This window comes from Sphaerodactylus townsendi, linkage group LG07, assembly GCF_021028975.2.
Source record: "Sphaerodactylus townsendi isolate TG3544 linkage group LG07, MPM_Stown_v2.3, whole genome shotgun sequence".
Taxonomy (NCBI): domain Eukaryota; kingdom Metazoa; phylum Chordata; class Lepidosauria; order Squamata; family Sphaerodactylidae; genus Sphaerodactylus; species Sphaerodactylus townsendi.
Window position 1 is genome coordinate 121668866 of NC_059431.1, and position 27652 is coordinate 121696517.

A 27652-nucleotide genomic window follows, 5' to 3' on the forward strand; every position below is an offset into this window, starting at 1 on the left:
CCAGCTGCCCAAACAAAACTACCACAAAAGAAACTACACCTCAATGGCCCTATAAGCAAAGTACACCAAAAACCAAAGGTTCCGCTAAGGCATTGTTTAAAACTGCACAGGGTGATACTGAATCGGAGGAAGAAACCACAGGAGTGGGTCGTGTGGCAGAGGCCACGCAGCAGGGAACCCCGAGTCAAGTTCTAGAACGGGTGAGTGTGAATTGGAGCTCTGTAGTATTACCCATCAGCCCAGGGGAACCCAAATGCTGGTCCAGACCCTAGTGGACTCTGGCTGCTCCCACTGCCTCATGAACTCCAGTGTGGTTGAGGGCTTGGGCCTCGCGACCACCCCGTTGCATAGACCTGTGCAGTTTTTGCAGATGGATGGCCGCCCGATGGACAGACCCCTGGCAGTGTTTAAAACTGAAAAGATCCTGATCCAGTGTGGCCAACATTGGGAATGCCATAGTTTTATTATTGCAAATATTGCCAAATACCCTGTTATTCTAGGGATGTCCTGGCTGGAAGAACACGATCCCACCATCAAATGGGCAGATCGCATCCTACAATTTACCTATCCTCCATGAGGCAGCCATTTCCATTCTGAGCTCCCCCCTTCCCTTGCAACAGAAGAGGGGGCGGCATCTGCGGTCTCCGCCGTTAGTCTGGCTGCTTCGGATCTCTTGGTACTGGTGTCCTATCGAGATTTAAGTAAAGTATTTGAAGAAAAAGAGTGTGATGCTTTACCCCACATTGGGTGACCGAATGTAAAATAGAATTAGTGCCTGGAGCCAAGCTGCCCAAAGGACGCCTTTACCCTATGAGTCCGGCAGAGGACATTGCTCTCAGGGAGTTTCTGGATAAAAATGTGGCTCGCAGGTTTATTAGAAAAACAACCAGTAATGCTCCGGTATTATTTGTAAAGAAAAAGGATGGCTCTCTACATTTATGTACTGACTACCGGGGCCTGAACGCAATGTCTAACTTGAATAAGTACCCACTAATGCTCATCAAAGACCTACTGGCTAGTCTGGGTACAGGATGGATTTTTACAAAGCTGGATTCACGAGAAGCTTATTACCGCGTGAGAATAGTAGAAGGCTTTGAACATTTCACTGCTTTTAATACGTGTTATGGCCAGTTTGAGTATCACGTAATGCCCTTCAGGTTAAGTGGAGCCCCTGGGGTATTCATGAGCCTCATCAATGACGTTTTACAAGACCTGCTTTTTAAAGGTGTAGTTGTTTATTTGGATGATGTGCTGATTTACTCTTGGAATGAGGAATCCCACATACGTCTGGTGTGTGAAGTCTTAATGAGGCTTCTGGATAACTCTTTGTTTGTGAAGCTCTCAAAATGTGCCTTTCATCAGGAGAAATTGGATTTTGGGGAATATAGGGTCTCTGGGGAGCAGTGGCATATTTGCCTAGGGACATGGGGTACCCTATGTCTCCGGGCGCCACCTAGTGGAGGGCGCAAAAAATTCTGGTTTGTGTGTGTTTTCTATTTTTTAGTTTTTTTTTTCAGTTTTCAGGGGCGCAGGGGGCGCAGTTTTTAGGCTAGCAGCACCAACATTTCAGGGGGCGCAGTTTTTAGGCTAGCAGCACCAACATTTCAGGGATTTTTCAGGAGACTCTCCTGATACCACCCAAGTTAGGTGAGGTTTGGTTCAGGGGGTCCAAAGTTATGTACTCCCCAAAGGGGTGCCCGCATCCCCCATTGTTTCCAATGGGAGCTAATAGGAGATGGGGGCTACACCTTTGAGGGTCCATAACTTTGGACCCCCTGAACCAAACTTCACCAAACCTAGGTGGTATCAGGAGAGTCTCTCCGAAATCTGCCTTAACAGCAAGAGAGGGTAGGTCACCAAAATGGAGAAGATGGCACCATAGGAACCGCCTGAGACCATATGCTAAAGAAACTGAAAATTATAAAGTGGTCCTTCAACGTATATCAGCTAATAACACAAAAGAATAACATAGAAAAAACATTAACGGGAGTAAAAACTAAAGTCGCGCGTCGCACAGAAGCGGAAAAGTTGAAGAAGAGCGACGCTCGATCGCCACAACAGACGCGACTGCAGCCACATCAGTAAAAGACTTTTAGCTAACCAGGACGTTGGATTGAGCAGAGGACAACCTTCCACGGGTGAGAATAGGCTGGAACGCGAGTGCGAGGAGACGTAAGTGATTTTGTTTTTGAGGAGCTGGAGCCGTGCCAAACTGACAGCCCCTTTAAGGAAACGTCCCTTGAGAAGTGTTGTGATCTTGCTAGCCCGGAAGTGTCCAATGCAAAAACCAATAGAAAGCAGATGGGAAGTGCTTGTGGAGCCAACTAACGAGTGGTAAACAGGAAGAAGAAACCATCGAGCCAACACACAGAGGGGAAAGCACGACGGAGAAAAAGTTACCCAAACCAGAAAATAGCGGAAGCCCGCAAAAATAGTGAGAGCGGGGAAAGAAGCAGTGAAAGAGGTGATACAAGCTGCAAAGCGGGGAAAAAGAAAAACGCGACCTAGCTACGCAACAAGAAGACAAACCAGCATTTGAAGATAAACGAAGGAAATAACAGAAGGTACGAAATCTTCTTCAACTTTATCAGCTTTATTGACTTTTAAATAGACGAGAAAGAAAGAAAGACTGGGAGGGAAAGGAAAGGAAAATATTACACCCACAACAATGACAATGCGCAAAAACGTTGCGGATAATAACATCTTTAAAGTAACAGCTAATCAGGTCCTGAGTACCCCGGATGGACCTAATGAAAGTGATTCAAGAACAGAGCAATTAATTGAAATAGTGATGAACTTCCAAAGTGAAATAAAGGCACAGCTGGGGCAAATAAGACAAGAAATGAGACAGGAATTAACTGCAATTAAGACAGAAATGAGACATGAACTGACTGAAATCAAAAAGGATATGACACAGTTTAAAAGAATTGATGAATCACTAAACCAGATTAAATAATGATGTTTGAAATATAATTGAGACAACAGCAAAATTTCTGCATCTCGCTATTCAGATGACTCTACAAAAGCTGTTGTTGTTGTTGTTGTTGTTGTTGTTGTTAATTTGATTTAATATACCACCCTATCCCCGAAGGGCTCAGGGCCGTGTACAACATAAAAACATCATATATAAAATCATCACAGTACTATTATCATAAGTACAGTTAAAACAGCAATTATTTCCTAACACAGCATCCCACAAAACCCTTGCTTAAACCCTCCCAAGAAAAGAGAGTGGGTTCCCAATGATGTTAGGGACCCGTATGGAGCAGAGGGGAGGGGGCAACTGTTTTGGTTCTACGAATTCCATTTCAGAATGGAATGGATCCAAAATGTACACAAATGGAGCTAGTTAAGAAAAGTAGAGTAAAACTTCTCAAGATCTCAGGATTCTCAAGATCTATTATATAAGGGGGGTGGGGGTGACTGTCTTTTATGCTGATATAACAATAAAGGTTGACTTGACTTATAATTGCTAGGTATGCTGGTTGCTAATGTTCAATAGCAGTCACCCAATGAAAACCAGGCTAGTTTAGCGGTTACAGCTTCAGAATTCAAAATTATCGGTCCTCTCTACAAGGAAAGAAGAGGAAACGTTTGGATTTATACCCCACCTGTCTCTCCAACAAGGAGACATATGAATGCCTTCCCTTCCCCAACCCACAACAGACACCTTGTGAGGCAGGTGGGGCTGAGAGAGTTCTGAGAGAACTGGGACTAGCCCAAGGTCACTCTACAGGCTTCAGGTGAAGGAGCAGGAAAACAAATGCAGTTCACCAGATAAAAGTCTGCCGCTCATGTGGAGGAGTGGGGAATCAAACGTGGTTCTCCAGATTAGAGTCCACTGCTCTTAACCATGCAGGCTCACATACACAGGGATTTTTAGGTTAGAAAGAAAAAGGAGGATCTGGGTGGGGGGCAAGTTGAAGGTTTATAAAACAATGCACAACGTAGATACAGCAAGTGACATAATACTAGAACCCAGTCAGACCAATGGTGACAAATCCAGAATGGACAAAAGCCATGCATAGCTACATGCATAGCATAAGTAACGTATGAAAGATGCTGCCATGAGATGTGATGAAGGTCCTCAGCTGAGGTGACTTGACAAGCAGGGTGAAGCCCAATTCATGGAGAGGAGAAAAGAAGCCATGACAGGTAAATACAGCTCCAGAGGTAATACAGCTTTTAACACTAGTTTCTCTCTACTGACTTTATTCCCTCCCCCACCACCCACCACCCATCTAGTGGGCTTCCATGGAACCATCATTGTGAAACACAGGATGCTGGGCTAGATAGTCATGTGGTCCAGTTTGGCAGTCAGGATTCTACACAGTGCTGTATATTTCCTTTTCCCTTTCCTGCCCCCATCAGAAATCAGACTGCTGTTCTGACCTTGTTCAGATTCTCGTGTTTGTTCCGCAAGTCGTTCAATTTAGAGTGAAGGTTGTTCTCCACTTGAACGAGGTTGTGCTGATGTACATCCCAGACAACAAGTGCATCCTGGAAATACTGGTAAAGATGACTGCAATTGAGTTCTGTGTGTTTAGCCATGTATTCAAAGTCATTCTGGAAGAATTGAAAGAAAAGGACTGGTTATTAGGGATGTAAATTTTAATTACATCTGTATTCATGGGGGAGAGGGAGAGTGTCTAGGGATAGGGCTGCCTCCAAACATCAAACACCTTGTTCCACCCCTCTCCAAGACACCCACCCAGGGACCTTGGAGCCCCCCACAACTGGCAGCCCCATCCTTGGATGTACCAGCAGAAGCAGGACCTCCAGAATGCCAGAAGCTGGAAGAAACTGCAGGGAAATGGCAGAAGAGTCTCAGAAAGCCAACAGTTCCAGGGGAAAAGGAGGCAATTGTCAGGACCAGGCCTGTCAGTATCTTGATGTCTTGCTGTGTGTGATTTGCAATTGTTTTCCTGTTTCCCTCTTCCCTTCCTAGCAATCTCCTGGTGCCAGCCCATCTTCAAAGAGTTGTGAAAGGTTCCCAGGTTCTTTGTAGCTCTGTAGTAATGGACATTTGGTGTGGGGAGAAACGGGGGGGATTAAAGGATATAAGTCCTGGATCTGAGCTCTCTAGCTCAGATCCTGCTTTACATTGTTACTCTTCGTATCACCTGGGATAAACTGCTTTTGGACTTTCCTACGGTCTCTGTTATTTCCACATTCGAGAGTCTGACAGCAATAGCACAGCCCTAGCCAAGTTGCAATCAGCAGCCCATTGCTGCCTTAGAGAATGGAGGGAGTTGGCACAGCCCCAACCAGGCTTCAATCGAGGAGGAGGGTCAGGAAAGCTGAAGAGCCAGTCCCAGGCTGGCAGAGCAAAACAGACAGCTCGACAGCCACTAGAAGATTGGAGCAGGATGCTCCCAGAAGGGACAGAACCTCCTGAGAGGAATAAAAGGGAGTCAGGGAAAGAAGGGGGTTGGTTGGTGTGATGCAGGGGCTCGAGCTTACAGAAGTGCTGTTAACTACCTGATGAAAGTAAAGAGTTTATGAACAGTCGCCAATGTCGTGTGTTGCTTCTTCTGAAAGGGTAGCCGAGCTCCTACAAGGCCAAAGTGGCCTGCCCTGCAGGGGAGGCTGGTAGAGGGTATGTTCCCAGAGGGTAAACCTCAGCCTGAGACATAAAGCAGCGTAGCAAGTGGAGCAGTGCCAGGTCCAAGATTCAGGAAGCCTGAGGGCAAGCAGGGAGTGTGACTTGGACTGAGAACCTGACCTGTGGCTAGCCTGGCTTCTGACCTCTCCTGGCTAATTCGAAGCAGCTTTGGGCCCTTCCCTCTTGCGTGTGCTGGAGCAAAGTGCCCCCCCTCCAGGCCCTTTCAGACCACTCTGATGGTGAAACGTGCTGTCAAGTGACTGCCTAACTGCCGTATGGTCTTCAATGCAAGAGTTCAACAGAGGAGGGCTGCCAATGCCTGTCTCTGTGCAGTACTGCTGGACTTCCTTGATGGCCTCCCATTTAAGCACTAATCAGGGCTGACCCTGCTTAGCTTCCGAGATCTAATGAGACTGAGCTAGCTGTCAGGACCATGCCTGTCAGTGCCTAGATGTCTTGCTGTGTTGGAATTGCAAATGTTTTCCTATAAATGCTTTCCTGTTTCCCTCTTCCCTTCCTGGCAACCTCCTGGCGCCAGCTCATCTGCAAGGAGGTGTGAATGGTTCCCAGGTTTTTTGAAGCTCTGTAGTGCAAATGTTATAGAAACTGTAAGGGACATTTGGTGTGGGGTGAAACGGGGGGGTTGAAGGATATAGTTCCTGGATCCGAGCTCTCTAGCTCAGGTCCTGCTTTCTAGTGTTGCTCTACGCATTGTAAGAAATAAACTGCTTTAGGACTTTCCTACGGTCTCTATTATTTCCACGTTCGACAGTCTGACACTAGCCCGGTCAGGGAAAGTTAGGTCGCTTTCCTGCCTCATAGGAAAAGCAGCTATCTTGCATCAGGTTGCTCTAGCCTTGCACCCAGTGGTGGGATTCAGCAGGTTCGCACCACTTCGGCAGAACCAGTTGTTAAAATTGTGCTTGTAAACAACCAGTTGTTAAACTATTTGAATCCCACCACTGCCTGCACCCCACCTCCAACATCGTTATACACCATGCAAAGCTCATCCCCCCCACCCCCACATCCTATTGTGTGCATTCAGCAACTGGGAGCATGCCGCCTTGAATCACTGTCAATCTGTCTGGCTTTGGCAAAGGGCAGTGGCGTAGCACCAGTGGGATGGGGGCGAAATGCCCCAGGTGGAGCAGTGGCAGAGATGTGCCCAGACTGCACAGGGGGCATGGTGGGGCATTCTGGGGCGGGGCAGATGCTGCCGCAGTAGGGGTGTAGGGCATGGCCACATCCCGGGCGCAGTTTCCCCTCACTCCACCTCTGGCAGAGGGCAGCTAATCAACCTATTGAGCCTTAATTTGAAAGATTTTGCCCTGGTGCCTAAAAGAAAGCAGTTAAGTGCCAGGCAAACTTTATGAGGAAGGGCATCCCACAAGCAAGGTGCCAATGCTGAAAAAGCCCTGTCTTTGGTTGCCATCTGCCTCTTGTTGCCTTCTTTTGCCACAGAAATAGTGGCAGGCCGAGTTGGTGGAACACCTTATTGACGCTGATGTGAGCTCCACCTGCTCAAATGGCTTCCCCGCCCCATGAGGAGCACCACATTCCAATCCATTCCTGACACCATGGTTCCGTGCCCACCCTGCCCAGATCTGCACCCAGCAAACTGCAGCAGTAGAAGACTATTAGCTATAATGCTATGCAACCAGACTAGATCCCAAAGCAGTTCACAAATAAACTCTATGGAAGGCTGTTATGGCTTTTCCGGGCTGTGTAGCAGGGGTTGGGTAGTTTTTGCCCCTGATGCTTCACCTGCATCTACGGCTAGCATCTTGAGAGGCATCTCATAGTAAGATGTGCATCTCACAGTGTGCCATTTTTAAAATTAAATTAAGACTGCGCCATTTTTAAATTAAAACTTAAATCCTAGAACCGTCAGAGTTTCTGTTTCTTTACATCTTTGCTTTGTATTCTTTCCCCTACTTGTCACAGTAGGTATGTTACTCATCAAGAAGCCAAAACGCAACCTTACAACTAATACATTGTTGTCATTCCTTTGATATCCATAACTGGAATACTATGCCTGATCTTGCATCCATCCATCTCACGTCCCATTCATCAGCTCATTGTTCATACTGCTACTAATAGCCAAATGAACCTGCTCTCCAACACAACTCCTAATTCCATTTGAGCAGAGACGTATGGCCTACTACCTCCATACCTTAACGAGCCCACGCGCAAGGAGAGCCCTTACCATTGCGCGCTTTAACGTTATGCCCTCTGCCCTATTAAAGGGTAGGTTCAGCAATTTAGATAAATCCGCAAGGTTATGCAGTTGCAAACTTAATGTGGTTGAAACCCTGACTCACCAACCCTTGCACTGCACCAGATTTGATAACATCAGATCTAAATATACCAACCTACACTTATTCTTTCAATCTGGGCTGCCTGATCTGATTCGGTTATCTCTATTGTTAAATAACTCGGTCTTTGTGAAGAGATCGCCAATTTCATTGCGGAGATAGTTGAGAGTTCCCAGTAGAACGTATTTGTTGTGCTCCCTGTGGGGCCTTTTATCTATCATATATCCATGCAATTGTTCCTGATGTATGTAACTTTTTCTGTCTATGCCAATACAGGCTTATGTATGTATGTACTGCTGCTAATACTGTCATGACAAACGAAAGATTACAATAAAACTTACATCCATCGTTTCCACCTCCTGTTCAAACTTCCTCTGCACCTTCCCAACTTGCTGGAAAAAGCTGGGGCTGATCATTTTTTCAGCCTCTTCTTCAGTACAAATCCTCATTGCCAACAGCTTTGCCTTTAAGAAGAAAATCACTTCTGCACATCTGGCCATTTCAGATGTTAACCAAGAATTCCTCCCACCAACCCTGAAGAAATTCTGCACTTTTTTCCTTATTATCAATAAGGTGGCAAACGAATGGATGCATATTCACAATGTTCATGAAGTTCTCTTACAAATATGCCAGAGCGCCCTCCTGAGACGTGGGGGGGGGGGGGGGGGGGGGGGACACAGCAGCTGGTCCAAGGACTGAGCCAGTCTCCACCTGCCACTATGTTAGGAGCTGGACTACAGTCTATGGTAGTTGGAAGAGTTGGGAAGAGCTGAATGGTGATTGGTGGGAACGGTTGTTGTTGTGTTGCTAGGCTACCACGTTGGGACCTATAACTGTCAAAGCAGAAGAGCCCGATCACTGATTGGCAGTGATCGTGACGTTTGGCATATAAAGGGCGGAGCTCTCAGTTCTGGCACCTTGTGCCTTGGATTCACCAACTCAATAAAACCAATGAGAACAAAGCAGCGTGGCTGAGTGGAATTGATTCTAACACACTATTTTCATGGCAAAAGCAGGAACATGAGGCAGATGGCGACCAGAGGCAGGACTTTTCCAACACTGGCACCTTGCTTGTGGGATGCCCTTTGCCATAAAGATTACCCGCACTTAGCTGCTTTCTTTTTCTATCTCTTCGATATCTTTTTTGAGATGTGGCAACCAGAACGGAACACAGTATTCCAAGTGGTGCGACCGCACTTGGAGTACTGTGTTCAGTTCTGGTCGCCACATCTCAAAAAGGATATTGAAGAGATAGAAAAAGTGCAGAGAAGGGCAACGAGGATGATTGAGGGATTGGAGCACCTTCCTTATGAGGAGAGGCTGCAGTGTTTGGGACTCTTTCATTTGGAGAGGAGACGTCTGAGGGGGATATGATTGAAATCTATAAAATTATGCATGGGGTAGAAAATGTTGACAGAGAGAAATTTTTCTCTCTTTCTCACAATACTAGAACTAGGGGGTATACATTGAAAATGCTGGGGGGAAGAATTAGGACAAATAAAAGGAAACATTTCTTCACGCAACACGTGATTGGTGTTTGGAATATGCTGCCACAGGAGGTGGTGATGGCCACTAACCTGGATAGCTTTAAAAAGGGCTTAGACAGATTTATGGAGAAGTCAATCTATGGCTACCAATCTTGATCCTCCTTGATTTGAGGCCAAATTCCCACTGAAAATTTAATCTAGATACAACCAAGTTTCAAAAGAATCAGCACCTTTTCATCCAGGTTCCAACATCCTCACTGGAGCATGTTTCAAGTGAAGACATCTAGGCCTGCCCCTTGGGTGGTGCCTGCTGTCAGGGGTGCAATTGTTAAGCTAGCAGCACCAACACTTCAGAGTATCTTTAGGAGACATTCCTGATGATGCCACCCAAGTTTGGTGAAGTTTGGTTCACGGGGGCCAAAGCTATGGACCCTCAAATTTGTAGCCCCCATCTCCTATTAGTTCCCATCGGAAACAATGGGGGATGGGGGCACCCCCTTTGGGAGTCCATAGCTTTGGACCCCCTGGACCAAACTTCACAAAACCTGGGCGGTATCAGTAGGAGACTCTGCTGATGATGCCACGCAGGTTTGTTGAAGTTTGGGTCATGGGGGTCAAAGTTATGGACCCTCAAATGTGTAGCCCCCATCTCCTATTAGCTCCCATTGGAGTATTTTTTTCAAAAAGGTGCATATACAAGCAGGTCCAGGAAAATCCTGTGACAAGGGTGGGGGAGGAGCACCAGAAACGGGACTGATCTGTGTTCCGCGGTTCGACAATGGGGAGATCGCGAGGAAACCTGGATATTTCGGGTGACTATCCCAGGATTAATCACCAGTGGGAAATCGCCCTGAGATTGCAAATGCCTTAGCACACCAGGTGCTCAGGAGCAGCAGCAGCAGAAGGCCATTGCTTTCACATCCTGCATGTGAGCTCCCAAAGGCACCTTATGTTCTTATGTTCTTTTAGACACTAGGCCAAAAAGTTTCAAATTGGGATTGATTTTTTAACATTATTTCAGCCTGAGGCCTTTTGTTTTAAGCAGTCTGTGGTTTGTTTTTATCTATCTATCTATCTATCTATCTATCTATCTACCTACCTACCTACCTACCTACCTACCTACCTACCTACCTACCTACCTACCTACCTGTTGTTGTTGTTGTTGTTGTTGTTGTTGTTGTTGTTGTTGTTGTTGTTGTTGTTATATATCGCCCTCCCCGGAGGGCTCAGGGCAGTGTACAACAAACAGATAGAGCGCAGTTAAAAATCAACAACCATAAATAAATAATATAGGCCCTATTCACATTAAATACTAACCCTATTAATAACAACGTATCAAAAATCAATACGTAACAGATGGCATCCAACAGTTAAAAACCTTCCTGGGAAGGGAACGGCAGGGTCCATCGATGTTATCTTAATAGCCCATCCTCCCTGGCCAAAGCCAGGCTTAGGGAGACTAACACACACATTCAAAGCAAATTACTCCATATTAATAAATTAATAGGCTAAAACATTCCAATGTACAACAAATACCCAGATGGCAATTTAGACACCTTACCCATATTAATTCTGCTCCCACCCTAATTCTAGATCTTATGGTTGACAGAGGAGGGATATGAACTCGTGGCCAAAATGTGTCAGTTTAGGACTGGCATCTTCAATTAAAGGTCCGACAGAACATTTTGGTCTTACAGACCTTGCGGAATTCATTTAAACCTCACAAGGTCCCAATGTCCACCAGAAGTGAGTTCCATCCATGACTGGCAAAATATATGCCAAATATTTGCACAATAAACTCTCTTCATGGATTACAGAAAACAAAATCATTGGATTCCAACATGGAAAATCTACCTTAGATCACTGTTTGATCCTTAGGACTCTAGTCACAAAATACACTAGCGCAGTGGTTCTCAACCCTCCTAATGCCACGACCCTTTAATACAGTTCTTCGTGTTGTGGTGACCCCCAACCCTAACATTTATCCATTTTATAGATGGAGAACACTGTTGCAGAGAGTCTTAGGCGACCCCTGTGAAAGGGTCGTTCAACCCCCAAAGGGTCCCGACCCCCAGGTTGAGAACCACTGCACTAGCGGAAGCAAATCATCCCTGTTTGTGGCCTTTTTGGATTTAAAGGGGGCTTTTGACTCTGTCTCCAGAGATCTACTGTGAAGAAAACTTGTTAACCTAGGAATTGACCGAAGGCTACTTGCACTAGTAATGGCCTTACATCATGATATTACCTGTCAAGTCAAATATTCTCCTAATGGTATACTTACTTCTCACATACCAATTAACAGGGGTGTCAAACAGGGGTGTGTTTTGGCCCCGACCCTATTTAATCTCTTTTTAAGTGATCTGGCTTCTTTTTTGCTGGAGGATTCCTCACACTGCCATATTTTTAATCATATGAGCATACCTTTACTTTTGTATGCTGATGATCCTGTGCAAACGTTCATTGAAATGATACTGTAGTCATAATAACCTGACGCTCAATTTAGCAAAGTCAAAAATAATGGTTTTTGCTTGTTCTTGGAGACCATTCAGTTGGCCAATAAATAATGAACAGCTTGAACAGGTCAAACATTTTAAATACTTGGGTCTCCACTTTAATTACAATTCCTCTTGGGTTACCCAAAGGAAATTGGCTATTGAATCAAGCAAACTTAGTTGCAAGGCCATCAGTCGCTATTTTCGCACCAAAGGTCATGAATTTGTACCTGCAGCCTTTAAGGCATTTAATGCTAAAATCACCATGCAATTACTATATGGCAGTGGTAGCGAACCTATGGCATGGGTCCAGAGGTGGCACTCAGAGACCTCTCTGTGGGCACACACGCACAGAGTTTGTCATGTGTGTGGGGGGGGGGGAAATCGCTCCCCCCACACACACACATCTAGGCTGGTCTGGACCACTGGGCTCGATGTGCGCGTACCTCAGCGAGCAGGGAGGATTCGGCTGGAGGGTCTGGTGCCTTTGCTCTGAGTGGCTGCTGCCTGAGGGGGGGAGCAAAGGTGGTGGAGATGCTAGAGAGGCGCAGAGTGGCACATGCAGGACTTGCTGGAGGTTACAGCAGGCTGGTCCCTGCTCGAGGGGGTGGGGTGGGGTGGAGGCAGAGGAGTGGGGCGGAAGCGCTAGAGCAGCACAGGGAAGAGCGGTGAGTGCACGTAGGACCTGCTGAAGGCTGGAACAGGATAGCTGCTGCTGTTCGAGGGGTTGAACAAACAAAATGTGTGCCTTCCAAACACCGGGGAAATGCTCAGACCCAAGTTTTTTGCCGATCGCCTGGGCAGATCAAGCCTAGGGAGGAGGAACCAAGATGCATTTAGGATTTTTTTAAAAGCAAGGTCTTTGCTAGAACTGCTTGTATTTTTCTGTTTCTGTTGCATTTTTGTGGGAAGTCAAGCGCTGTGATGACATGTGAAGGAAAAACTGCAGATCAGATGGCTGCTCCACCAATTTAGCTTTCCTGAAGTTATCCCACCCCTCGCACAGCATTCTTGCTTAGGATTGCCTTCCTTGACTGCCTTTTTACTTCTATTTTGTGGTGGGGAGTTTATTGGGTTTCAGAAAGCAAAAGTTTTACTTCCCTCTCCCTCCACACCCCTCCCCCTTCCCCCGCCAGGCCCCCAGTGTGATAACAGTGTAGTTATTTCAGGGAGATTATTAGCATTAAACCTAAGACCTAATTTGGGGAAGCAGTGTAGGTAACCCTGTTAAGCGCTGTTAAACCCCACTGATTTTCATGGGAAGAACTAAAGCGTGATCCTTTACCTGGGAGTAAGCTCGGTTGCTGGCAATGGGGCTTGCTTCTGAGTAAACCCTCCTAGGGTCGTGATTCATCGGTTCGAAGAGTTGCATGGTGGCTTCAAAGCAAAGCCACTGACTACCACCAAGCTTATTCCCAAGTAACGCACACCTTGGAGCCAACCATTTATTCTAAACTAAAACCTCAGTATTCAGGTTAAATTGCTGTGTTGGCACTTTGCCATAAATAAGTGCGTTTTGGGTTGCAGTTTGGGCACTCGGTCTCGAAAAGGTTCGCCATCACTGCTCTATCATATAACTTCACACCATGATCAGGCATCACGTGTGAAGCAGGACGTCTCAGGCTGTGCTCTGGCAACATCTTTTGAGAGACCCAGGGGCTGCTTGGGTGAATGACCCATATTCTTTCTTTGGTGGGAGGGCGGAACTGGATTAGAGACTCAGGCCCACAATACTCCTGTTTTCTATACACTGGCAAGAGTGACACCAAGTGAGATTCAGGGCTTTGAAGTCAAAATGACTCCTGCAGGAGGGTGAAATGTGTGCCACTCTACGGATCAGTTCAAAAAGGCTCACCTCGGGCTGTTTCGTTTCCACTCATCCTTTCTTTCCAAAACAAAACAGAAGCAACAGCACCTTGCTTCTCTCACTCACCCTGCACTCCTGCACGTACGACAAACACTCCTGGCAAACCTTCTCGTACTGGATGCGAATTCTCATCATGTATTGAACATTGTGAGTATCTCAACATGGTGGGAAAAACAGAGAAGGAAGAAAGAAATGAGATAGCAAGACACCCCCTCCCACAGCAGGAATAATTGCCAATACCAGCCCCACAGAATAGATTTGGCCTTCAGGTGAAGTAGGGCAGAATCAAGGGTGCCGCACAGACTAGCAACAGGTGTCTGTGTCAGTTCTTCGCAGGTACCCAAGCCCTGTCCTCGCCCAAACTCCAATTCTGCCACCAGCCACGCCCACCACCCTGCCCCCACCACACAGCCTGAAGGTGCCGCAGCCGCCTTTGCAGCTGGAGAGGGGCTTATCATTTATGGATCTAATTCATTGATCTCCTGCTTTTCCCTCCAAAGAGGGCTCAAAGCGGCTTACACTATTCCTTTCTTCTCCATTTTATCTTTACAACAATCTTGTGAGGTAGGCCAGGCCGAAACAGTGTGACTGGCCCAAGGTCACCCATAACCTGCCACAGCAAGAGTGGGGATTTGAACTTGGGTCTCCCAGAGGGTAGTCTGAGATTCTTAACCAGACAATGGCCTCAGTAGCAGCAGGCAGCAGACTAGATCCACAAATGCCCTTGTCCATGGGAAGAATTTCAGCCGAAAGACTCCTTCAGTGAGTGCGAGACCCGGATTTGGCCTGATCTTTGGGTCGTCACGGGATTCAGCTCTCCAAGTTCCCACATGGAGGGCTTTATGGCATAAACATCCCAGAACTCAGGACATTCAGGACACTGGCCAATGGACAAGACCCTGTCCTGCATCACGCAGAATAAGGCACTTTCAATCCACTTTCAATCCACTTTGCAGCTGGATGTTACTGTGCGGAATAGCAAAATCCACTTACAAACCATTGTGAAAGTGGACTGAAAGTGCCTTATTCTGCGTGTGCGGAAGGGGCCTTTGGCTTCTTTCTCTTCTCGGAAGGGTCACTGTCAGCCTTGCCTAGCAAACCCTTTTGGGAGATGGGTTGCAGATGGACACAGCTGGTCTTAGCCTCTGTGTGTTCGGAATCACTGTTGGGATTATTCACAACCCTCTCCCCACTTAAATAAATACTTTCTTATATTTATTTGTGTGGGGGAGTTTTAACACATCCCACCTTCCCAATAAAAAGTACTCAAATTGGCCAGCAAAATCAATTACAAGTAGCAAAACCACAAAACAGAAATCCTGTTCACCAGACTAGAGTCCACCACTCATGCGGAGGAGTGGGGAATTCAACTCGGTTCTCCAGATCAGAGTCTCCTGCTCTTAACCCCTACAACATACTGGCTCTCTAACTGAGTTGGATTCCCCACTCCTTCACACCAGAGTGGCAGGATCTTATCTGGTGAACCGGATTTGTTTCCCCATTCCTCCACATGAAGTCTGCTGGATGATCTTGAGCTGGTCACAGTTCTCTCAGAACTTTCTCAGCCCCACCTGCCTCACAAGGTGTCTGTTGTGGGGAGAGGAAGGGATGGTGACTGTAAGCGGCTTTGAAACTCCTTAAAAGGTAGAGAAAGTGGGGTATTAAAAACCCCAACTCTTCTCCTTTTAAAAATAAAACATAAATAATAGTGTACCCCTCCACACTCCTTCATAAACAAGAGGAGAGTAAGGGTCAGGTAAACTTCTCTGAGGAGGATATTCCAATATCTAGGTGCCACTTCAGAGAAGGCTCTGCCCATCCTCACGACTGGTGATCACCCAGTGAGTATTTCAACACATAGCAGGTCCACTTGGGAGCAGGCTGCCCTTCCACTATCGTGACCCCAGATTGAGTAGGGCTTTGAAGAGCAGCCCCAGGACCTGAAATTCTGCCTTGAAGCAACATAGTTCTTCCACTGTGCTGGTTCCCATTTGCTTCCCTCCATGGGTCTCTCTTTTTCACCAGCCCCATTTTGTCCTTCTCTCTCTGCTCTCCTTCACCTACCATAACGAGGGGGGGTTATACTCCACTTTTCTTTACTTTTTAAGGAGTCTCAAATGAGCCTCAGCTTGCCTCCCTGACCTTGGATACCAGCCAGACTTCTGGCCTCACTACAGATTATTCTTCCCCGGGTCCTCTCCAGGATCACACAGTCCTCACGCATTTGCAAGTTCTCTGCTGGGAACTCAATTTCCAGATGCTCAGAGCCTGATTCTCCTCATATGCTTTGGTCCCAATCCAAATTGGGTCCTGTCCACCTGGGAATTGAGCCACGCTCATCTTTTTATGGAGTTTTTGCTTGACAGTGGAAGGTAATTTGGGGTTCTCAGGACGCTGCTGCTTTATGCCTGATAGCTGTATATATGGCTTTACTTGGGATCTTGGAAGTTTTAATTGTGTCAGCTCTTTGAGCTGGAGAACTGGAATACATGTTTTTAGACAAACAGGTCTATAAAGCAGGGACAGTCCACAAAACAACTTTAAGGAGCAAGAACGGCTCCAGCCACATTTTAATCAAGGGGCAGTCACCATGTTCATCTCACAGGACATTTGTTCACAGACATTGGAAGGATGGGAAGCAGCACAGTACAGCGCAATCTCGAAAACTAAGCAGGGTCGGTACTTGGGAGATTGCCAAGGAAGACTCTGAAGGGAAAGGTCATGCCAAATCACTTCTGCTTCTCGCTTGCCTTGAAAGCCTGGGTTGCCGTAAAGTTAGCTGCAACTTGACGGCTCTTTACACACACACACGGAACCCAAACATGCCATGTTTGGCCATGGAACCATTTCATTTTTTGTGTGTAAAGCCCCAGCCATGCAGAGACTCCCAGATTCCATTCTTATGAATTCCTCACAGAAAAGACAGTCTTAGCTTGGACTTTATCGCACAGCCTGTCTCCTCGTAGGAAAGTCAGACTGTGGTTCACTGCAAGCCCTGCATGGAGAAACACAGCAGCCCTCCACGAAACAATTAAAAAGTCGGGCAGTTTTCTGGCTTACCTATACGTTTATTTAAAGCCACCACAGATTCGTACCATTCATTTATCTCAGCCTTTGAATGCGTCAGAGGCAATAAATTCCTAATGAAAGAAGAAACAAGAATCAGCCCACAGACGACTTTGTGGGCACCTCTTCACTCTTAACAGCACCTGTGTTTCCGTTTTCCCTTGACAGAAATACTGGTGTAGAGGTCTGCAAACTCCACCTACCGGTATAACAAATGATTCACCAGCTCCACAGAACAGGAAAAGACTCTCGAGTGCATTCGGAGCTTGGCAAAAGGCCAAACTGCATGACAACGCTCAGGTAGACTTTGGCACTACTCCTGTGGGTGGCTGGAAGATGGTCCTGCAGCCCCCTGCTCAGCATAGGTCAGATGACATCAGGGGCCAATGGGAGCGCACCTTGCTGGCAAAGTCACCATCACAAGGCCAGATCCTCACCATGATCAATGTCTTGCATGGATCAGAACTGAAATCCCATTGGAAAACTCATCCCTATGGATTTACTGGATAGCCTGCCCAGAGCCAGCCCAGGAAGGCCCCTGCCTCTCAGCTCTGTTTCTCAGCTGTTCTTTCTCCTCCCAGCTTTTTCTGGACTTGCATTTCTTGCAGATTTCTCGGCTTGGTCCCTTGTCCCTCGTTCCCTTTGCTGCCCACCCCCTTTTTTGGAGATCAGACTTGCTTCTACTGTGGTGCTGCTGGCTGGATACAGGACCCTCTTCCCCCCACCTGTGCAATAGCACCTTATTCTTCTGTCCACATACCCAAGGGAGTATAAAAGGGCCGTCCTCTTCTCATTGAGGGTGAGCTGATCTTGCCGCATGTTCTCCAGCTCCTTTTTCACAATGCTTGGGTTCTGTATTCTTTCATCTTCCATAAATTTTCTATAGGGCGCAAACACATATCAGATTAAATACCGTATATACTCATGTATAAGTCGACCCGCATCTACGTTGAGGCACCTAATTTTACAACAAAAAAAATGGGGAAATGTATTGACTCGTGTATAAGTCGAGGGTGGGAAATGCAGCAGCTACTGGTAAATTTCAAAAATAAAAATAGATACCAATTTAAAATGTTTCAAAATATTTATTTCAAAGAAAAACAGTCTGGTGTCAACAATAACGTTAAAAGTTCTGAAGTGGAATATGTAACTCTCACAGACAGTATCTCTTCAGAGTTTCATAGGGAAGATGCTCAACAAGATCCCCCTTTTAAAAAGTCCCTACAGGTTCTCCTTCAACACGGATAGCTTACCATTACACAGTGAGGATGCTTGCGTGGTGATGGCAGCCGCTGCCCCAAAGCAAGTCTTTTTTGCAGGTCTGAAGGCTCAGCTGGACAGAAGTCCCACCTGCTTTCCAAAAACACTGGGTTGGGGCCAAGAAAGGTGCTGGCAGTGGCTGCACCCCTGGGCACCCTGTGTGTGTGGGGTGGGGGGATTCCTGCCACTATGGGCTCCAATGGTGTGGATTTCCCAATGAGTATGGCTCCCTAGCATTCATGGAGCCTGAACAAAAATCCTGTAACATATACATTTAATATTAAATATTCACACCTATTCACTGAATATTCGCTATGAATGAAGCTACTGGCCACCTGTAGTGCAGCAAAGCAACAGCCCAAGGCTTACCTGGGAGCTGCCTTTGTGTCCACACAGCAGGGAGCAGGTGCAGAAAAACACCCTCAGCTCCCAGCCTTTTTTCGCTCGCCACCCGTTCCCCCCACCCGCTCACCACCTGTTCACTCACGTATCAGTCGAGGGGGGCTTTTTTCAGCACAAAAAATGTGCTGAAAAAGTAGACTTATGTGCAAGTATACAAGGTATTTTGCTGGGGGGTCCTTTGCAGCTGACACTCCAGACGCTGCAAACAGTCAGGGCAAGGGCCCAGCGCTGCCAGAGGAGAGAGCTGTTCTCTGCTGTCCGGCAGCTCCACACCCACAGGGCATCAGAAAGCAGGACTGCAGCTACCAACTGAGAAAGGATCAGTGGACTCGAGGGCCCAATCGCAGGTCTAGGTGCCCGAAGCTACTGGCTCTGGTCTGTTTCTTCAGACTGATCAATCTGAGCACTGACAGAGCCCCTTCTGGCTGCCGCTGCCTTGGCCTGCTCGCCTCCAGATCACCTGCAATGATATGGCCTCAATTCTGCTTGTCGAAAAGGCTCCTTGTCATTTCAGCCTTCCAGAACCAAAGTAGAACAGAAGTCATGCTCAGCTCAGAAGGTGTTGGGGGATGCAGGGTTTGAACCAACTCCAGCGCTTCTTCTCTGCACCCTTGGAGATGAAGGAGGGGACTGGAGCATCTCATATAGAACCCTGGAATTCAGAGTCTAGAACCCTCCCTTCCCCTCCCCAGGGAACCAGTTCTGGACCACTGCCCAGTCTGAACTTCATGTCGTTCGCCTTCCCTTGCCCAGTTCCTGACCTGAAACTGGCAACGATCAATTCCTTCTGTGTGGTTTTCCATGCCTGCATCCTCTCGTCCATTCGGCACCGCAGGAAAACATCCTTCTTCAGGTCAGCCTCCATCAGATTAACAAACAGCCTGGCTATTGCTCTCCGATTGGCCAGCAGAGCCTGGTTGATCATCTGCGCTTGGGCAGTGCAAACAGAATCAAGAAGCAGGACAAACAGTCAGTGACAACTGCGGAGAACACCAATTGTGACATAACATACATAATTGTCTGGTCAGAACAATAAAGCAGCCTTATTGATTTGATAGCTGTAGCCTCCAATGTTATTGCTTATTATGTCTATCCCCCTTCTATCATTTTTAACGTTTTTATTCCCTTCTAGAATCTATGTTTTTACTCAGTCTCCTTTGTGTTCCCATACCTTTGGTGTTCCCAACTTCCTTTTACCAGTAGGTTTTGTTTTTATTGCTTTTTAGATACATATTGTCTGTTTTAACATGTTTTATCTTTTAATATGTTATATCCTTTATATTATTTACCTTATGCAGGTCTGGGATAGTATTAAAGATTGGCTTGACTGGTATGGTGGGGAACAGAGTGTCAAGGGGATGCATACTTGAGTAAATAAGATGCATTTTTGAAACCATGTAACAGCCAGATATAACCAATCAGTGCCTCTTTGATATATGTAAGCAACTTGCTATATGTTACCATTGCCATCTGTGCATTTTTCCTTGACCTATGCTTTACAGCTTTGCTTGTTTTGTAGTGAAGTAGGCTTCCCCTGCATCTCCTGGCCAATGAGAAAAGCATTACAACTGTTATCTTATTGTAGGCAGGAGACCAGGTGGCACCAACAACATTGGGAAATGCAGCCGGGCGGTTCTGGAGGCTAAATTTAGGCTGCTAGGTAACAGGTTGAAGTCCAGGACCCCCAAGATGGCATTCTCTAAAATGCTACCTGTTCCACACACAGGGCGAGCTAGGCAAGCTCCACAATACAGGGTCTCAATGCGTGGATGAGAAGGTGGTGTAAGGCAGAGGGTTTCAGATTTGTCAGGAACTGGGGAACCGTTTGGGACAAGGCAGGCCTGAACAAAAGGGACGGGCTTCATCTTAACCAAAGAGGAACCAGGCTGCTGGCGCTCAACATTAAAAAGGTGGCAGAACAGCTTTTAAACTGAGCCCTGGGGGAAAGCCGACAGGAGCTGAGGTGACTTCGGTTCGGAATACAGTATCTATGGGGATGCACACAGAGAGGGAGGTTTTTCTAAATCAACTACATACAAGCATGGAACATAGCAATGAGTATGTGATAAGTGACAATGTCTACAAAGGGCTAGAGGGCAAAGCACATAAATCCCAGGTGAGGATCAGAGACAGGGTATACAGGTGTCTCTACACATCTCACTGAGCCCAGATCTGGCCCCCAGAGGTATGGCAAAGTTAGCCAAGTTCAATCACTGTATCAACTGACAGAACAGGTTTCCTAATCATAAGCCCAGGGATTTTCTGTTTTGTTTTTAAATGCAGAACGCTGGACTTCTATCAAGAAGAGAGACTTACCATAGCTTCTTTATGTATGACCCTGTGAACATCTGAAGGTAAGAGGTAAGCAATATCTTCCAACATCTTGGTATATTTTCTCAGCACGTCTTTGATCTGTAAATCAAAAGGAGAATAACCAGATTGCATGCCACCTTTCAGGTGAGATATACTACCAGTCACCAGCAGCATGTGCTGTGATTATGTTAGATGCTATTCCTCAGCTGAGAGGACAGTCAAAGGGAGTATGTGTGTAAAAAAGGAACAACAGGCTTTCCGGTGCCATGGGGTCTTGAACTTAGGACTCCGGCAGAAGGCACTGCACCGTAGGCCACCGAAGGGAGATACAGGCCTGCTCTGGGCTGCTCTCTAGAGCCACTAGTGTAGTGCAATGGCTAAAACTGGTGGACTCTGATCTGGATTGGATTCCCCACTCCTCCACAAGAGCAGCAGGTTTGCTTCCCCATTCCTACATTCCTGCTGGGTGACCTTGGGCTAGTCACAATCCTCCTCCTCCTCCTCCTCCTCCTCTCTTCTTCTTCTTCTTCTTCTTCTTCTTCTTTTACCCCTGAGAATGGCCAGAGGGTAGTACTGCAGCTACCAACTCAGCAGCTGCCACATGGAAGTTCATGGAGTTCCATCTGGTCCTATCAAACAGTTTGACTCAGCCTGTATCTAAGCAGCTCATCACTTGGGCCCAGGCTGAGCTGAGCAGCTGTTTAACAGCACAGCTGTTGAATAGCACAGACAATCTTACAGCCAGCTCCAATCATCTACTTCACCAAGGTGTTTCTAAACAGCCTCATCACTGCAGGACAAAGAAGGTCTTCTGAACACTCGAAGCAATCTTTCGACAGATCTTTAGTTCATCTGGTAGTGGCTGTCCAAAGATTGAGAAGAACGCATTCTCCTGGCTTGGCACTTTACATGCTGAGGCCTGAAATACAACGGATGTGCTCTTGTGCTGAGCGACAATCCCTCTTCTATCTACAGGCTCAATGCATCTCCCTTCCCCAGTTCAGGCACACAGTAACTCAGAGTTTTACCCCGGCCCTTCCGAAAGACCCAGGACCAGGAGTAGGGGCTCTTTGTCAACATCGTCTGATGGGGCTGACTCAAGCCCAGCGTTTAGCTCAGCTGGCAGCGTGGACTCACCAGTCCTGTGCGAGCTACTTCAGCCTGGCGCAAAGCTTCATCCAGTTCTCTGATCCACTGCTTTCTTTGCAAGGTCTCCTGAGAGATAAGATCCCACACCTCTTCAAAGTTCTGCAAAAAAAGAAACATATTGTGGATTCACTGCTGGGGGCCGGGGGAAGATCCAGGACACGACAAATATAGCAAGGAAAATCTGATGAGATAAACTAGCCCGGTGCTCCTTGGTGATCTTGGAGGTGCAGGAGGGATTCAACCAATGAGCAGCCAACAAATAGGGTGGTGGCTTTGTGTAGCCCTTGTTTATGTGTTAAGGTAACAATTACTTAATATCTAGAAAAGGGGTCCACAGTTGGGAAGGGGGGGGAATAGGATTGGGGAATACGTTTTTAGGGGGCTGTTCACCTTTTTGATTTTGGTGCGTCCAACTTGTTTCTTATAACAGTCTCCTACTATTTTTTAGAAAGCTCACCCGTTTTGATTGTTATGGTTATTGTGATTTTGTAAAGGTTTTGCATTGCAATGCTGGGCTGCGTTTTTGCCCTCCTTTGTATTCTAATCTTCTGACCTATGAAAAAAATAATTTTTAAAAAATAACCGTCAAGCTTCCCCAAGAGTCCGCTTGCCCACTGCTCTTGGCCTTCTCCTGGAACGTGTTGCCCTCTGGTTGAAGAAAGGGGAGGGGGGCTGGCTTCAGTATTGCAGAGTTTTTCCTTTCTGAACGACATTCAGCGTGGCATGCACCAGTACTTTTTAAATATGCAATGATGGGCATTTGAAATCTCTTCACAGTTGAGGCGTCCTTAGCCTACGTTGAGGGTGGATCCAATGTATGCAACTTTATTTGCCAGAATCCTAACAGCCAGCGTTAATCCTGTCTTCTTGAACCCTGACGGAATTTATAAGGGTACCTATGACAGAAACCCAAAAATCTTACTAGGGCAAGACCTAGAACATCTTGAACCTCTGGAGTCTACATTGCACAACCCATTCATTTCCATCCCTCAGTGGTCCATCCTGAGAATATTAATCTGTTTGGGACAAAGGACAATACTATTTGGGCCAGATCACCTATTTGCCTTAGAAGTTCAGAGCAATTTCCAGATGTTTGAGGGGGAAGGACTATATTTTATAAGCCTCTGATTGGTAACAGTCGTCTCTGACATGAGAGAAGGGGCTCCAGGTGGGATTCACTAAATCAGCACGTAGAGAGGAGGCTGACTTAGGCCCAGTGGGGGAAATGGCCGAGCATCTCAGACCCTCAGTGTACTAGAGACAAGGCCCAAGGACATTCAGCAAATCAGGGGAACAGGTCAGACTGAACTGGCTTCTTCTCTGACAGCTGATTGCCAGACTCCAAATAAAATTGCAAGAAAGGCCTTAGTAGCAAAATGATGCACACACGACTGCCAGACACAGACGGTCCTTGAGTCTCTGTCTGACCTTTCATTCTAGGGGGGGAAAAACCCTGTGTTTTAAGAAAGGTACTGATCATAGGCCCCAAGGTAAATGACTGGGATGGCACGTGCCAAAAATGGAATTCTTTGTAGAAACCCTCTTCACCCCTTGCCGTGGAGATGAAATATCATTGGCAACTACTCCTTAGGTGCGGCTCTCCAACCAGCTCCCTGTCCACCAAACTATCCTGGAGCCCAGCCCGCAGTCCCCCCCTTACAGGGACTTTTAAAAAAACCTCTCTCTCCTCCTTTCTCTTACTTGCGATTTTTCCCCTTCATAAATTAGAATAATAGGGGCCACGTAGGCCATCTAGTCCAACCCCTTGCTCAGTGAGGGATCAAGCGTAAAGCTTCCCTGTTGGGTGTCTGTCCAACTGCTGCTTGAAGATGGCCACCTCACCAGCCAGCTGATTCCACCGCTGAACTACTCTTATCGTAAGGTTTTCTCGCCCAAATATCCAGCCTGAATCATTTCACTTGTTATTTCAACCCATTCTTGCAAGTCCCATCCTGGTTGGCAGGAAGGAGCAGCTCCCTACCCTCCTTTAAGGGACACCCTTTCAAATACTTTAAGAGAGCAATCGTGCCCCCTCCCCATCTCCTCCAGAAGGAGCATCCCAAAGTCCCCCAGCCTCTCCTCACAGGGCTTAGTCTCCAGGCCTCTCATCACCCTGATCCCTCTCCTCTGCAGCAGCTCCATTTTGACCGCATCTTTTTTGGAGTGAGGCCTCCAGAACACAGTGCTCCAGGTGCAGCCTGACCAACATAGTGTACAGTGGGACGATGGCATTGTACAATTTGGATGTGATGCCTTTGTTGATACATCTCAAGACTGCATTAGCCTTTTTCATTGCTGAATCACACTGGCTGCTCTCACTGACCTTACAGTCCGCCCCAAGATCTTGTTCACACACAGTGTTACCCAGAAGTGTATCTCCCATGCAGTATGTATATGTCTCATTTCTGGTACCCAGATAAAGAACTGCATTTGTCCTTGTTGAATTGCATCTTGTACACATCCACCCACTTTTCCGGTGTGTTCAGACTCACTGAATTCTCTGTCTTCCAGTGTGTTTGCTGCTCCTCCCAATGTGGCATCATCTGCAGATTTCATTAGTAGTCCTTCCACACCCTTATCCAGATCATTTATAAATATACTGAAAAGTACAGGGCCCAGAACTGAGCTCTGTGGCACCCCATTGGACACCTCCCTCTAATCCAATGAAATGCCACTCCAACCAGTTCCCTCTCCACCTAGAGTCCAGGCCGCAATCCTCCAGTTTACCCAGCAGAAGAACGTCACCGGGAACCCTGCCAAGAGCCAAGGAGTCAATGTTCCCAGGATCGAACAAGCTCAATCATCTGATCGAAGAAGGAAACGAGGTTGGTCTGGCAGGACCTGTTCGGAACAGATCTGCAGGCTTTTGTGGCTTCCTGCTTCAGGCTTTGTGGTGGGGTTGTCCCACCGTCTTCTATTGGCACAAGAGAGGGGGCCAGAGTACTCAGTTTCTGGTCCATTCAACGAAGACAAGCTGGTCCATAACAACAGATTTATGTGCAAGGAATCAGTACTTGCTACCATAGAAGAACTGTACTCTGTTTCACAGAAAGATGATAGTTTGGTCAGTTGAGGTGCAGTGGTTGCGAAAGTTGTATGCTTCTTCATTAGAATATAGTTCTGAACAAATATGAGAATATCATTCATTTTCACACACCGCCTTTGTCAAAACCACTATTTTGTGCATTATTGAACATGATACTTTGATACAAGAGCAGTTACATCAAAATGTATTTTTACTTCCAAACGGGAGCAGGGCTAGGTGAACACTAGGACCGAGGTGGAGCATTCTACAACAAAGAAGGTTTGTTCTGTGGCAGAGGAATATACAACCCTACTATCATCTTTATGTGGAACAGAGGATAGAAAGTGAAACCAAGTGCTCCACCCAGTAGGATCAAACAAAACCACACAGACAATAGAGGAGGAGCAGTGTTTTATACATATATTCACAATAAATGTACCACCCAATAAATGTACCACCCCTTTACCTACACTATTGCATTTTAAAAGGGTCCTTTTCTTCCTAACTAGAGTACTCCTACCAGTCCAACAAGGCAAAAGTTTTAATCCTACATACCTTATTGTTTTCCAGCAACCACCACCACCCTTTTCTTTTCCCTGGCATCCAGTAGCTCAATAGACCAGTCCCTTGCTCCAACATTAGACCTCCAGCATTTACCACAACACACACAAACACAATAAAGTCCTTCTGATCATTCGGAAATGATGACATGGTAGCCAGAAGAGCCCATTTGGGGAGGCTGCCTCAGTAGTTTGGCCAAGTTATCTCCCCATTTAGCCAGCGTGTGGAGGACAGGTGATGCACAGTCTTACCTGTATGCTGCAGGTCTCCAGGTCGGAACCATTTTCAATTCTTTGGAAAAGGTGCACCAGGTTTTTATCAGACCCTGCTAACTTCGTCAAAAACCATTTCCCAGGCTCCAGAATGCTCAGCTCCCTTTCCTGAAATGCACACGGAGGATGAGACTGCTGGGCTTTACTTCTTACATATCAAAACTGGTGAATCCCAAGGAGATGACTCAATGCCAAGACCCAGGAGAAGATCTGCCTGCCTAGTTTTGTTCTGTTGTCTAACTGTCTTTGTTTTACTTACACTATCGCAACCCTCTTTGAAAATGACCTTCTCGTGACTTCAGACAATTTCTTATCAGAAGTGCAGGTGAAGACTGGGAAGATGGATTACTTAATAACAAGGGCTTGGGAGGAGGTGCTAATACATCTTTCGCAGAGCCTTTACACATCTAGTTTCAGATTTGACAAAAACTTTTCAAAATATACCTCTTCTGATTCTTTTTTCAATAAACAGTCTATTTTATTCGAAATATCAAAAGAACACAGCAGTTTGTGAAACCTCCCATTCTGCCCATCCTGGACATTTGTACACTACAAACTATGACAGACAACAGGGTGCCAGGTGGAGGGACTACCAACACTGGGGAGAAGACCCCCAAACCAGACTCAGAAATGCCCAGGTCCCATCCTGAGGGAGGCAAAGAGACCCCGCATTATAAGTTGCAGGAGCTGTGGATAGGGGCCATTCTAAAGAATCAGAGAGTGGTTCGGAAATGGAGCAGATTGGACTTTGATAAGGGAGGACAGTACCGCCGGCTCTCCAGAGCACTGGGAGAGGTGAGCTACCAGGTGGGAAGCGGCTACTTTCCTGACAGGGCTCATTCCGAGAGGGAAAAAAAGCCAGTTAAATAGAGGGAAGAGATGGAGGGGATGAGACTCAACTTCCAAGAGCTATTTCGATGGATGGATGGATGGATGGATGGATGGATGGATGGATGGATGGATGGATGGATGGATGGATGGATGGATGGATGGATGGATGGATGGATGGATGGATGGATGGATGGATGGATGGATGGATGGATGGATTAGATGGATGGATGGATGGATGGATGGATGGATGGATGGATGGATGGATGGATGGATGGATGGATGGATGGATGGATGGATGGATGGATGGATGGATGGATGGATGGATGGATGGATGGATGGATGGATGGATGGATGGATGGATGGATGGATGGATGGATGGTGAAGAAAGAATTGTGCCCATTCCAGCAGCAGTGCTGCCACCACCCAACAGCCTCAGCCTTGGCACTTCAAACACCAGGGTCCCCACACAACCGCTGGCTCCTGCAGGTGAGGGGGGGCATGGCCAGAGAACAGAAGACAAAGTATGATATAGCCCCACAGAAGCTACCTGCGAAAATGGGGGGGGACCTTCACCTCGGATGAGGGGGCAGCTGAGGGGGAGAGGGCCTTCGGGGGCAGAGCAGATGTCAAAACCTAATACCGTATCTACTCGCATATAAGTCGAAAAAGCCCCCTTGACTTATACGCGAGACAGGTGTATTAAAAAAATTTTTTTAGGGTTTTTACTTTGTCAACCACCAGGGGGCGCAGTTTTTAGGCTAGCGGCACCAAAGTTTCAGGGATTTTTTAAGAGACTCTCCTGATGATACCACCCAAGTTTGGTAAAGTTTGGTTCAGGGGATCCAAAGTTATGGATCCCCAAAGGGGATGCCCCATCCCCCATTGTTTCCAATGGGAGCTAATAGTAGATGGGGCTACATTTTGAGGGTCCATAACTTTGGACCCCCTGAACCAAACTTCACCAAACATGGGCGGTATCATCAGGAGGGTCTCCTAAAGATACTCTG

General features: G+C 46.7%; 1 protein-coding gene across 1 annotated transcript in view; it reads right to left on the reverse strand.

The window, feature by feature from the left end:
- The window catches only part of CCDC180 (coiled-coil domain containing 180), a 98612-nt gene that overhangs the window by 65304 nt on the left and 5656 nt on the right, over nucleotides 1-27652 (reverse strand). The window contains exons 6-14 of the mRNA XM_048504458.1: nucleotides 25794-25922; nucleotides 21945-22055; nucleotides 20811-20906; nucleotides 19256-19419; nucleotides 17593-17712; nucleotides 16827-16906; nucleotides 13833-13921; nucleotides 8262-8384; nucleotides 4393-4566 (exon numbers count right to left, since the gene is read on the reverse strand). Of these exons, the coding sequence (XP_048360415.1) occupies nucleotides 4393-4566; nucleotides 8262-8384; nucleotides 13833-13921; nucleotides 16827-16906; nucleotides 17593-17712; nucleotides 19256-19419; nucleotides 20811-20906; nucleotides 21945-22055; nucleotides 25794-25922 (1086 nt within the window). The remainder of the gene's footprint in view (nucleotides 1-4392; nucleotides 4567-8261; nucleotides 8385-13832; nucleotides 13922-16826; nucleotides 16907-17592; nucleotides 17713-19255; nucleotides 19420-20810; nucleotides 20907-21944; nucleotides 22056-25793; nucleotides 25923-27652) is intronic.